The sequence below is a fragment of the Barbus barbus genome (assembly GCF_936440315.1).
Source record: "Barbus barbus genome assembly, chromosome: 37".
Classification (NCBI taxonomy): Eukaryota; Metazoa; Chordata; class Actinopteri; order Cypriniformes; family Cyprinidae; genus Barbus; species Barbus barbus.
In genome coordinates this window covers 21,607,485-21,620,916 of record NC_136715.1, presented here as the reverse complement: position 1 = coordinate 21,620,916, position 13,432 = coordinate 21,607,485, and the positions used below count along the sequence as shown (strand labels likewise).

At 37.5% G+C, this 13,432-nt stretch overlaps 1 protein-coding gene across 2 annotated transcripts; it reads right to left on the bottom strand.

Moving 5' to 3' along the window:
* Positions 1 to 287: 287 nt before the first annotated feature.
* On the bottom strand, positions 288 to 9,801 carry ddx19b (DEAD-box helicase 19b). Of its 2 annotated transcripts, XM_079395796.1 has the most exons (13): positions 9,747 to 9,801; positions 9,563 to 9,622; positions 9,166 to 9,220; positions 9,008 to 9,055; positions 8,785 to 8,920; positions 8,581 to 8,673; positions 6,357 to 6,459; positions 6,155 to 6,269; positions 5,800 to 5,977; positions 4,927 to 5,164; positions 4,674 to 4,836; positions 4,402 to 4,593; positions 288 to 2,287 (listed from the first exon to the last, which is right to left on the bottom strand). In XM_079395796.1, exons 2-13 carry the CDS (start codon positions 9,617 to 9,619, stop codon positions 2,226 to 2,228), a joined length of 1,440 nt encoding a protein of 479 aa, XP_079251922.1. In that variant the 5' UTR covers positions 9,620 to 9,622; positions 9,747 to 9,801; the 3' UTR covers positions 288 to 2,225. The 2 variants fall into 2 exon arrangements, with proteins under 2 accessions (XP_079251922.1, XP_079251921.1); XM_079395795.1 differs by having other exon boundaries at positions 9,563 to 9,762.
* Between the last annotated feature and the right edge of the window lie 3,631 nt (positions 9,802 to 13,432).

Genomic DNA, 13,432 nt, shown 5'->3' with positions numbered 1-13,432 from the left:
TATTAAAATAACCACATTCAAAAGTTTGGGAACAAAAAACTGAGGAATCTGCAGGACATGGAGGATGAACAACCATCACAGAACAAAAAACAGTCGTGGATCATCCAGGTAACCACACACAGTATTAAGAACCTATTTTTTGGACTATATGTAAACATCGTTAATGTAAAATATCTTACTCAGGACAGTACTAAATAAAAAATAACATGCATTTTGTACGATCTCTCTTATTTTGTTAAAACTACTCACATTTTCAGTTCCAAGTTAAAGAAAACTTACAAAAAGTTGGTCAAAGATACTTTGATTCGTAGTTTTATTCTAGCACACATCATTCAGACATCAATATCACCACAAAAGCAGCAGACCTGAGAGGTGCTGGATTTGTTAAACAGTTTTATCCAGATCCGCGGGAAGCAAACATTCCTCATCCTGTAACACGCAGAGTCACTGATCCGCTCCAAACACACCCAGTCTGTCATGACACATCACTTTCAAAGAGATACGTACTTTTTTGTCATCAACATTCAATTGAGGTGAAACATGGAAATTATTAATAATTTCAAAAGGCTGATTTGTCAACTGTAAGTGCATGTTTGTTGAAAAAAAATGATCAAAACATTTTTCACATAAATGAGTGAATGTTACAAAAACATCATTGAGGTGAACATGACACACTGCTATGAGCAGCGGAAACATCATTATTGAATTGTCCTCAAGCATTATGGGTATTTCAGTTAAATACTAATAAAAAAAGTAAAAATGCAATGATTATGCAGGAATGTGTTTGATAACAGAGACAAGTCCATTTATTATCTGCTGCGACATCTGATCAACTTGGGTTTCTAGATAAGATTTCAAATTTAGTTTGCAAGAAAAAAAATGGCAAAAAATTAAACCCTCTATTTAATATCATCGTAACAGGTATGATTGACAGCTTGAACCAAACTGAAAAAATTAGCAAGGCATCAGGAGATATACTTAATCGATCTAGTACCTCTTTATCAAGAAAAGTCTTCCCTTCAAAGATGTGACTGACACACTTTACCCCAACCTCACTACTCGCATACCAACAAATAAAATATATGTCTATCATAATGCATATATAATGGAGCCGAGTGCAGTTGAGTAATTAAATTAAAATGTCCCATAATATAAAGGAATCATTTGCTACAGCTACCCTGAAGAATACAGTGAGATTGTAGAAGATGCGCGCACATGTGTCCTTTTCATTTTTAAGGCGGCTGCAAATGGGAATGTGGCACAGCCTTCGGTTGCATTTGTGTACGTGAACCTGATCATTTCCAATTCAATGCAGTCTGTTACTGGGAACACAAATAATGCTTCCGCTCCACAGCACTCTTACAGCGAATGCCGTGACGCATCTGCTTTCTTTACACTGCATCTATTAAACATAGCAACAGTTTCACTCTTTGTACTTGTTAAATATGACAATATTTGTACACGATGAACAGATCCGTTTGTGTTATTCCATGTTAAATACTGGCGAATCCAATAGAGGCACAAATCTTTGGCTTTTGCATAATTTCATACCAATAAAAGGATTCTGGCAACTGTTTCGGTTTAATTCGAAGCCAATAACTGCCAGCATCCCTTCTGCGGCAGTGTCATGAGGTATCAAGTATTAACACAATAACAGCACTCTCTCAATATGTTAAATAAACCCTGCATTTGACTCCTAGTTTGGAGTGTCACACCAAATCAAATGTAGCTGCACCCAGATTTCATACAACAAATAAACTTGATTGACGTTTTTCATGAAGTGTAGCACTCGGCAAACTCGTGATAGAAAATTCAGCTCATTCCACAAAAATCTCATCTGCAATTACGATAATACGAATGCTTCGTTTGGAGTCCCATGTTAGAAATCAATATCATTTTTCCCACGCTTTGTGTGAAGGCAGGCTGTTAAAAGTCAATTTAAAAATGTTCACAATGAAATTGTGGATATATCGAAAGGCATATTCCTCGTGCCACTATCCCAGACCGTTGCTGTAGCATTCTCGTACACGTGACGTTAAAACTAGACATTCAGAATTTATTAAGAAGTACAAAGAGTGAAATGTGCTTGAACAAAACCTATAAAAACACCATCTGAGATAAAACTGCTCCACATGTAAACATCCTCTCCGGCACAGCTCTGCTTCCAGCCTCTGAATTAAAATGTAGCGCAAGCACAGTCCTATTAGAAGAACAAAGACGGCCGCTCAGTTGGCGATTTTCTCAATTTCATCCAAATCATCTGTGTCCAACTTCTCGATTTTCTTATCTGTAATAGGAAACAGATAAATGAATTAACCCACATTCAGAAGCATGAAAACATGGCAATAAATAGAAGCACGGATATAAGTTACATTATGGAACTGTCCTGGTTTAAAAGCTCAGAGAGAAAACTAAAATAAAAATAAATATTTGTTAGTTGAAACCATTAATAACATTAAGACACTGTTAAAAAGAATAAAAATAAATGTCTACATGGTCAGAAAATTGATATAATGTATCAGTTAAGTTGGTTTGTCCCCGATTTACCCCTACTGACAATCTGAGGAAATAAAAAAAAAAAAAAAAAAAGTCAACGACCTCAGTCAGTTTTGATGCTTAGCCCAGATTATCTGGCAATGAAGCATTTACAGACCAAATCTTAAACATCCCGATCCGTGACACATCAAGATGCCCCAATATTTAGGATTTTAAATCAGGATGATTACGACAGTGATTACGTTGAGTACTTTTCACTCAAGCCAATGTGTGACCGTTAAACTAGCTGCCGTACAGGTCCACTGGACAGCCAAGATGGAGGAACGGCTTGTGGAAGTGTGACCGCAACACCAAAACAAAGACGCCGCCTCAGTTTTGAACATACCAGGGGCCTGTTTCATAAAACAAACAAGGCTTATTTCAGTTAGTCTGACTTATTTTGAACCAAATCAACTGATAATAAGTCAGGCTAACTGAAATAAACCTGGCTTATTTGGTAAACTTGTTTTATGAAACGGGCCCTAGGTGAAAACGGTGCACTAGCTAACAAATTAGCTGCTTGTGAACATTAGCTGTGGAAATGTAAACAATCTGCTATGTAAGACGGAGCAAGATCACATGAGGTGCTCATAAACTTGCATAATCTTGCCGTGTGTGATGTGCTGTGATTTTCAGATCTTGTAATATGTGCATTAGGGGTGTGAAGAGTCACTGGTTTCACGATTCGATTTGGATCATGTCAACAATGTTTCTATTCGATTTCACGATGCGTTGCATCCTCAATTTTCAATATTACGGCACATGGCTAAATTTTCACATTCATTTGATATCATTTATATCATTCATTTTTAATAAATTATTTTAGCTGGCTACTTTTAAAAATAATTACAAAATAATAAATCAAGACAATTGTTAAGAATTTAACCAACTATATAGCTTCAAAACCTACAAGCTAATATAAAGTAATAAAGAGGGGGAAGACATACAAGCGATAAACAAAAACTACTTTGCGTAACTGCACGTGATTTCGTGCATCTAATATGTACTGCATTTCAAACAGCATAAATGAAAGCATATACAAGTAAAACAAATAACGGCGTGTGGCAGCACACACACGTCTCAGCGCATATTCTGTGCAATGAAGCCCACTGCCATCGTCTCTAGCGCACACGTGCCATACGCAAGAAAAAACAAAGCTCAGAATCGATTCTCAAATGTGCAAAACTGATTCTAGAATCGATTAGTATTTCTAACACCCCGAGTGTGCATGTTTGGGATTTAAGAGGTGAACATCTGTGAATATTCTCCTTGTGAGCGTGATGAAACCAGATTTTATAATCAGTTATGATTTAAAAACACTGTCATCTGAGTCAGGCTTTTTAGATGATTTATTCCAGTGCTTTGCCTTGTCCATTTCACAACTGAAATATGAGATGGTTTCATTTCAAAAGTAACAACGCACAAAGCGGAGCCTATTGTGATTTATTGGATGGGAGGCGCACTATATGTACAGTTCATTCATCAACTGAAAACAGCATCTATTAGGATTTAAGAATCAATATTGGTTCATAAAAATAAGAATATTAAAAATCGAGAAATACGTTGTTTTTTTACCCAGCCCTAGCATATTTTGTTGTTTTTAGTGGCCTCCGCTGTCACTGCAGGGTGTGGTGTTAAACATGAGATATGATGCACAGTCTGTTCAAATTTTCTCATGATAAATAGGTTCATTATTAATTAAAATGTGAAAAATACAAGCAATTAAATATCAAAATAAAATAACGGGTAATAATAGATGACAGAATTTTTACAACCCTGTGTCAAAATGACAGACAATATTGAAGTCGAACACAACCTCTGCTGCTGATCATTCATTTGCTTATGAGAAATAAGGGTTGAACTTACTGAAGTGCTCCTGGATGCGGTTGAGGATGTTCATGCTAAATCTGCTGTCCACCATGTTGATCGCCAACCCCCTCTTGCCGAATCGCCCAGTACGCCCAATTCTGTGCAAATACGTCTCGTTGTCAGGGTTTCCATCCTTGTCCACTGGCAGATCAAAGTTGATGACGACTGAAACTTGCTCCACATCAATACCTGGTAGAAGAAACGAAGCCATCGTGCTTATCCTGAACTAAAGATGGGATTGTCGGTAAAATGACAGATAGCCGATATACCTCTAGCACAGACGTTAGTGGTAACGAGAACTTTCTCCTTGCCATCACGGAAACGTTCGATGACCGCTGCCCTCTGTTCCACCTGCATCTCTCCGCTGAGCAGCGCCACCTGGTGGCCTTCTCTGGACAGCTCTCCTGCCAGCCACCCGGCGGTTTTCCTGGTCTGTGATTGCAAATCTCATGGTCATGTATTACTACTTTTGGTTGTACTCTGAAAGAACACCTCAATATCAACAAATGATATTGTACTTACGTGGCAGAAGATCATGGCCTGTGCGATAGTAATGGCTCCGTAGATGTTGCACAAAGCCTGGAATTTCTCCTCCTTGCTGTTGCAGATGACGTAGTACTGCTTGATGGTGTCCAGAGTTTCCTCCTCGCGCTTCAGTTTAATGATGTTGGGGTCGGGAACGATCCTCTTTGCGAAATTCCACACGGTTTCTTCAAATGTGGCAGAGAACAGCAGCATCTGGCAAGTTTTAGGAAGCATCCTTCAAAAATACAACAACAGGTTGTGATACTTTAATTCTGCCATTCAGAAAGACTAATTTCCTCCCTAATGCTCTGAACTAATTAAAGACAATATATAAAGCAACATCCTTAGCTGATAAAACCTCAATATATGAAATATCTACAGTTGGGTCCCAAACAGAAATATATTAACAAACATTTTAAATATTGCAATTTGAAAGAAAAGTTGAAATGGGGGTGGGGGGGGGGGGGGGGGGGGGGTCCTTCAGTATTTGTAGGGTGTATGATTTCCATGATGCAGGACATGTAGATGAACTGCAAAATTTGGATGAAAAAGTAGATTCCGACTCCAACCATAGGAGTTAATGGAATAGACGCCTCGACTTTATTTACTCATTAATTAATTAAATTGTTAATGTTTTGTCTTCGTTTGATTATCACCATTTTTTGATACATTTCTATTAAATACAAATCATTTTAAAAGGGCCCTATATTTGATATACTCATATGTCCAGAACCATACAGAAAATTTATGTTTTATCCATTTTGTCAAACATTTAAAAAATGAATAATAATGGACGCATGGCTATTCAATGTGGTCTTAGACTTTTAGAGCCCACTGTAGGCATTTAGTGAACTGAGAGAAATCCTGTACCTCTGGATACGAATGCTCTGGTCTTGATGGCCCTGTGTGGCGATCATGACATCAGCTTCATCCAGGACGAACACCTTGATCTTCTTGGGGTCGATGAATCTAAGCTTTTGGCACCAATCCAAAACAGTGCCAGGAGTGCCAATCACGATCTGTTCCTGTAATCTTGTTCCCCGCTCCACTAGACCAAACAACACACTATTAGATGCACCATTACAAGCTACGCCCGTGTAATAAATGTAGTTTTCCTTTGATGGCGACAAGTCAAGAAAGTCAAGAAAACTTCGTAATCTACATATTCCAGATATTGTGTTACTAGAGAATTGTACAGAAAACTTTAACTCCTAAAAGAGCTTACATTTGTTTCCTCTGATGGCATATACCAGTTGGACTTCAGGGTAACATTTGCCCATCTGTTCGATGACATTGCCCGTCTGTAGGGCGAGCTCGTATGTGGGGGACACACACAGACACTGGACACAGAGTCAGAACGACATTAAGACTAAAACATTGGAATTATATCCATGCATTACATTCACTGATTCAGATGCATTTCATACCTGAGGCCATCTGTTTTCAGGGTCCACGTGACTTAACATGGCCAGCACAAAGGCAGCCGTTTTACCCGTGCCTGACTGAGACTGAGCGATCAGATTCTGTGGACTGGACAGGAAAGGATATGATGCGTTCAAAACTCTGCTCTCATTAACAGTCCCTCCAGTTATTCACAATTCAGTGATCATGTAGTCACATTGTTTGGATCCTATATAATTTAACCACAAAATTACTGGAAAAAAAGCATTCAAATTGTGACATTAGTCTGAAAAAGAAACGCATGAATGAGAAAACATGCTTGATGTGAAAAGCTCAATAAGCCATGGACAAGAACCCAAGGTGGCACGGTGCAAACAAGACTGACAGAGGGCTGAAGCACTTGTCACTAAGGATGTTAATGTCAACTATTTCTCCTAACCGACGCTCGTTAACCGATTATTTACCGACAAGATTTTAAATTAGAACTGAATTAAATTAGAAATAATAAAGTGTCTGTGATCCGGTAAAAATACTAAGATTTGTTTTCCGGGGATTCATTTTACGTGCGCAAAAAGCAGTACACAATAGAAGAGGATTCATATGGTCATCATAGCTATCACATCACGCACCTGCAGCGGATAAAAACAAAGCTAGGCGCTATATATTATAACGAATAAACAGACCTATACGAGAAATATATTTTCACTTAAATAATAATTTAAGAAAACGAAAGAAACCTATAAAGAGTTTCGGGTCATTTTTGTGCTGCGCGAAAGGAAACCAGACGGCAGAAAGCGGCATCCTATTTTTTTTAGGGTTATTTTACAAAAGCGCAAAGATTTGTTTTTATTGTGAATGCACACAAATAAAAGAAAACCTTTTACAATTCCGATTATCTTCATGACTAAAAGGAGTAGTTGCTTCCACTGTTAGGAGAAAGAAATCAAGTGATTGCTCCAGTGCCGCATGCGTACACAGTTAAGCATTCTACCTTGACAATGCAGCCTGTTCATTATCATAATAAAAAAAAAAAAGTGTCAGTCAAACATATGGATAAAAAAAAAATTAAAATGCACTGCTCAGTTTAAATATAGCAAAATCAGTGCCGTTAAGCGCTATCACCGTACCGCCGTGAAGTTACATTGTTTTACGTGGATATTGGAACACGACCGAGTGAAGTAGGCCTACATAAAAGGTAAATAATACTTTGGCATTCAAATACATCACGAATGCAGAAACATTTGATTGTGTCGAACAAGAGACAAGAGTTTTAGCCTAAATTAATTTGTTTTGGTTTGTCGTTTATATAGCTATAGCGTCTTACATTTTTAATTATTGGTCTTCTCTAAACAGCCTACTGTTAATTGACAGGATTTGTTGTGGAGTGAGAGCCTAGCTATGTTTACAGTGTTTATTATAATGTTTGTAATCCGCAGCGGTCTATTTCTGAATGAAATAATAAAAAGCGGCTTATAGGCGACTTGATTTTTTTTTTTCTCCAATTTTTTTTTATATGCGTAGCTTATTTTAACCATGCAGCAAACCTTTAAAAATATTTATATAAATTACTGAAAAATATAAATAAGTGACTTTACACCGTTTAACATTGTATTAATTGGTCAAAATTCTTGTCGGTTGGTTAACGGTTAAAACGAACATCCCTACTTGACATCGTGTGTATTTGACCATTCAAGCATGCGTGACATGTTAAAATGCCCATCCTGGCAGGCACGAGTATTCACAAACAATTTGGAGAAAATCTTAATGTATGTATTGGATCCTAGTACTAGGTCATATAGCAGCCCAATATACCTACATCTTTTTCATTTTATATAAATGTGTGTGTGTGTGTGTGTGTAATTATATATATATATATATACAATTGCTATTTACTAACTTCATAAGCTTTAATTAAGCTATATCAGTATATTAATTCATAAAGACGGTGCAGCATGTTATTTTGCCGCTAACCACTAAACTTGCAGCATTTATTTCAGCAGCTGCAAAAAAATAAATAGTGTAAAAGTTGTTTTTCAGAATTTTATGAGAAACATTTTCTGTGAAATACATATTAAATGTGTGTGTTCTGCATATGTGCTATCTTAATTATAAAAACAACATTGCAAACTTTCCACAAAATTCTGGAAATCACTGCAACGAAATCAGCAGGAAGAAGAAAAAAAAAAAAGGAAGAAATTCTGTTGGGACTGCATTGAGTTCAATTTAAATGGTGGGGTTAAATAAACGTACGGTTCTGCGAGCATCATGGGCAATGCAGTCTCCTGGATTTTGGAGGGTCTGTTGAAACCCATGGCATACACTCCTTGCAGCAGCTGAGGTTTCCTGGCAAGAGTAAACCACAGCATCATTTCATGCATAATTTGCATGGGCCACACGATCACACTTGTCTGGCCCCTGTTAAAGCTGGAATACACTCAAGACAGTCAAACTCACAATCGAAGCTCTTCAAACGACTTGACGGAGTAGAGCGGAGAGCTCGGATCCCTCTGAAGGACTTCAACTTGATTGGTCGTGTTCACTAGATTACTGCGGATCAGTTTATTCAGTAGTGACTGTGCTGCCTTGTCATCTGCAATTCAGATCAGTTTTAGTTACCTCTCATGCAGAGAATATACACATACATAGAAAACAGTGATGATTCTGCTGTAAACATCACCTTTATCATCGTCCTCCGTCTTCTCTCCATCTCCTTCTGTCTTTGCCCCTTATTAATAAAAACAATACCAACATCAGTCATTATAAGACTACACAACTGCAATAGACAAACAAATCTAACTTAAAAAGTCATACAAGTTAAGAGAAATGAAATCTCACCATTTGCTTCAGCTTTCGGCTTGTCATCTTTTTCATTTATTTGCAAGCTGCCTATCTGTAAATGAAAGATATAAGTCAGAAAGAGCTTTATTGCCAAGTATGTTGCGAATACAAGGAAAACGACTCAATATACACACAGAGGAAATACAACACATGTAACACGACTTACAAAAAGTCTCTAAAATATCATTACAGTTATACTACACTACTTTTATACTTCATTATTTAAATTAAGTTACACTTAGAAAGCAATGTAGCGTTTTTTGGCGAAGTTGTGTGGTCACAGACTTAACAAGCCTGTTAAATGACTAAATGGGTTACTGTGGTTGGTAAAATGTTTGATTCGGTTATTCAGCTTTCTATATGTTATAATTGTTATGTTTAGGTTTAAACTCACCGATTCCGCTGCGGCTTCTTGTTCATCGACAGCCTGGGCCCACGAATCTGTTGCCATGTCCTTAATTGTAAATAAAATGTTTGTCCTTAAAACGGGAGTCGACGATTTAACAAGAGACTGTTAACTCTATCTGCAGATAAAACCTTAATAAAAGTAAACGAAAAAGACGCGAACAAATTCATACAATGGCGTGTGTCGGTCCTCGCTGCTTAAGGGGTGCGACACTCACAGCTCCGGCCGGAAACAGGCTCGTCTGCGCTTGGTTCCTCTTAAACGTTCCGCTGTAGGGGTAACATGCGACGACATCCGCTAACAGTGCAAAATCTCTACTTGTGCATTATGTAAATTCATATTTGTACATTTTAGGGATACATGTACACTTAAGTTATAGTCAAGTCACCTTTATTTATATAGCGCTTTTAAAAATACAGATTGTGTCAAAGCTCAACTGTATCAAATTGGAGGCTACAATATAGGCTAATTAAAATACAATATGAATATATGTGACCCTAGACCACAGAATCGGTCATAAGAGCCTTTTTTATATTTATTTAGCGGGATAAATAAGCTTTCTATCGATGTATGATTTGTTAGGACAATATTTGGCTCAGATAAAAGTATTTGAAAATCTGGAAAATGGGGGTGCAAAAAAAATAAAAATAATAATAATTAAGAAAATCGCCTTTAAAGTTGTCCAAATGAAGTCCTTAGCAATGCATATTACTAATCAGAAATTAAGTTTTGCTATATTTATGGAAGGAATATCTTTAAAGTATCTTGGAACATGAGCTTTACTCAATATGTGAGTTGATGACTTGATGTGCTGGAAAAACAAAAGCTGGCTAATGATATTTGATAGGATATCCTAATCATTTTTGGCATGAAAGAAAAATCGATAATTTTAACCCATGCAATGTATTGTTGGCTATTGCTACCTTGATAGCACACATACATCACGGAGCCATCTATTTGATGTCTGCATTTACATCTGCAAGACATATTTTTTTTAGAGTATCTATTGGACGTTTCCTATCAGATGTCAAAGAGACGTCTATTACTGTAGATGTCTTTAAGATGTTTATGATTTAGAATGCATGTAAAACTGCCACATCTGTCAGATGTTTACATACAGCAGATGCTTTCCAGATCAAGTGATCTTTAACAGACATTTTGCAGACGTTCGTGTACTATCTGGTGCTACTTATGACTGGTTTTGTGGTCCAGGGTCACATACAACCCAGATTCCGGAAATGTTTTTTAAATTTGAGCCAATATTTTATTCACAATAGAACATAGAGAACATAACAAATGTTTAAACTGAGATTTGTTTTTTAATTTTATGCACAAAATGAGCTCATTTCAAATTTGATGCTACAGGTCTCAAAATAGTTGGGACGGAGGCATGTTTACCATGGTGTAGCATCTCCTCTTCTTTTCAAAAAAGTTTGAAGACGTCTGGGCATCGAGGTTATGAGTTTCTAGAGTTTTGGTGTTGAAATTTGGTCCCATTCTTGCCTGATATAGGTTTCCAACTGCTGAAGAGTTTATAGTCATCTTTGACATATTTTTCGTTTACTGATGCACCAAATGCTCTCTATAGATGAAAGATCTGGACTGCAGGCAAGCCAATTCAGCACCCGGACTCTTCTACTACGAAGCCATGCTGTTGTAATAGCTGCAGTATGTGGTTTTGCATTGTCCTGCTGAAATAACAAGGCCTTCCCTGAAATAAGACGTCTTCTGGAGGGGAGCATAAGTTGCTCTAAAAACTTTATACCTTTTAGCTTTCAAAGTGCCTTCCAAAACATGCAAGCTGCCCATACCGTATGCACTTATGCACCCCCATACCATCAGAGATGCTGGTTTTTGAATTGAACGCTGATGACATGCTGGAAGGTCTCCCTCTTCTTTAGCCCGGAGGACACGGCGTCTGTGATTTCCCACAAGAATATCAAATTTGGACTTGTCTGACCATTTCATTTTAATTGGCCCACAGGACACGACGGCGCTTCTGGACCATGCTCACATATGGCTTCCTTTTAACATGATAGAGCTTTAGTTGGCATCTGCAGATGGCACAGCGGATTGTGTTTACCAACAGTGGTTTCTGGAAGTATTCCTGGGCCCATTTAGTAATGTCAATGACAGAATCATGCCGATGAGTGATGCAGTGTCATCTGAGGTCCGAAGACCACGGGCATCCAACAAAGGTCTTCGGCCTTGTCCCTTACACACAGAGATTTCTCCAGTTTCTGTGAATCTTTTGATGATGTTATGCACTGTAGATGATGAGATTTGTAAAGCCTTTGCAATTTGACGTTGAGCAACATTGTTTTTAAAGTATTCCACAATCATTTTACTCCCTCTTTCACAGATTGGAGAACCTCTGGCCATATTTGCTTCTGAGAGACTCTGCCTCTCTAAGACATCCCTTTTATAGCTAATCATGTTACAGGCCTGATGTTAATTAACTTAATTAGTTGCTAGATGTTCTCCCAGCTGAATCTTTTCAAAATTTCTTGCTTTTTTAGCCATTTGTTGCCCCCGTGAAAAAAGTTTTCTGTTTAAATATTTGTTATGTTCTCTATGTTCTATTGTGAATAAAATATGGGCTCATGTTATTTGAAAATCTTTTAGTTTTCATTTTATTCAAATTTAAAAAATGTCCCAACATTTCCGGAATTCGGGTTGTATATTAAATAGTAATGGCTCCAAGGATCATTGATGCACATGAGAAGCGAAGGTTAGCCTGCCTGTTCTGATCACACAGAAGAGCTACTGTAGCTCAAACTGCTGAAGAACTTAATGCTTGCCGTGATAGAAAGATTTCAGAAAATGCAGTGTATCGCAGTTTGCTTCATACGAGGCTGTGCAGCTGCAGACCAGCCAGAGAGCCCATGATGACCCCTGTCCACTGCCGAAAGTGCCTACAATGGGCATGCTAGCATCTGAACTGGGCCATGGCCATGACCATAGGTCCAATATGAAAATTCACTATTTTAATATTTAATTTTTATCTCTCATATTGCTGTACCTGTGAAGACCTATTTCCACACATTCTTATTTGCATATATCTGTATATAAGAGCAATCTGTATATCTACAATTTGCTTTTGTATTTTTCTTGTTTGTCATATTCTAAATCTCAGCATTTGTGTCAAAACTGAAGAGGCTTTGTAAATTGTACAGCATGTTCTTTCTCAGATCAGTCGTCCGAATGCTTCAATTCAATGACAAAGTGCAAGTTTTGATATCAGTAATTCTCTACATTGCCTGTAGATGCTGCCCCACACCTCTCTAACATTTTTACAGACAGGCAGTTCTCAGTGACAGACGAGAAGAATATGCTAGGATGAAACATTATATATTTAAAATAAGGGAAAAATGTCTATTGTTCTGTTCTTTCTGCATTTGGACTTTCTTCTGTGGAGCAAGAAAGAAGAAAAGTAACCAGAATTCAAGCATTGAGGCTCTAATTATGTGTTCAAACAAAAATATAGGCTTTTTATTCAGTTCATTTACTCTATGCATCTATTGCTTACACAGTGTTATAAATTAATATCTACATTATACCAAAATTATACCTACATTTTCCACTATCAAGATTGTGTTCTGGCTGAGTCTGTTGTTAGTTTAAATGAGCAATTGATTCTGGTTTGTTCTCTTGTTGAAAAGGCTGACTGATGGTCGCATTCTGCTTGTGTCTAAAGATTGCATCAGTTTACGTCGAGGAACATTCTTCTGTTCCCAAAAGTGTTTGTAACTGGGGGGGGGGGGGGGGGGGGGACGTTGTCTTTTCATCTTTGCTATTCATAATGATGATCTTTGCAAGTGTCCATGGTAACCAGCGATAGAAAGATTAGGAAATGCT

Coding starts and splice junctions, on each gene's coding strand:
- ddx19b (XM_079395796.1), bottom strand. CDS start 9,619: ATGGCAACAGATTCGTGGGCCCAGGCTGTCGATGAACAAGAAGCCGCA. Junction 9,221..9,562: donor AAGAAGCCGCAGCGGAATCG/GTGAGTTTAAAC, acceptor TTTCATTTACAG/ATAGGCAGCTTGCAAATAAA. Junction 9,056..9,165: donor GCCGAAAGCTGAAGCAAATG/GTGAGATTTCAT, acceptor TTTATTAATAAG/GGGCAAAGACAGAAGGAGAT.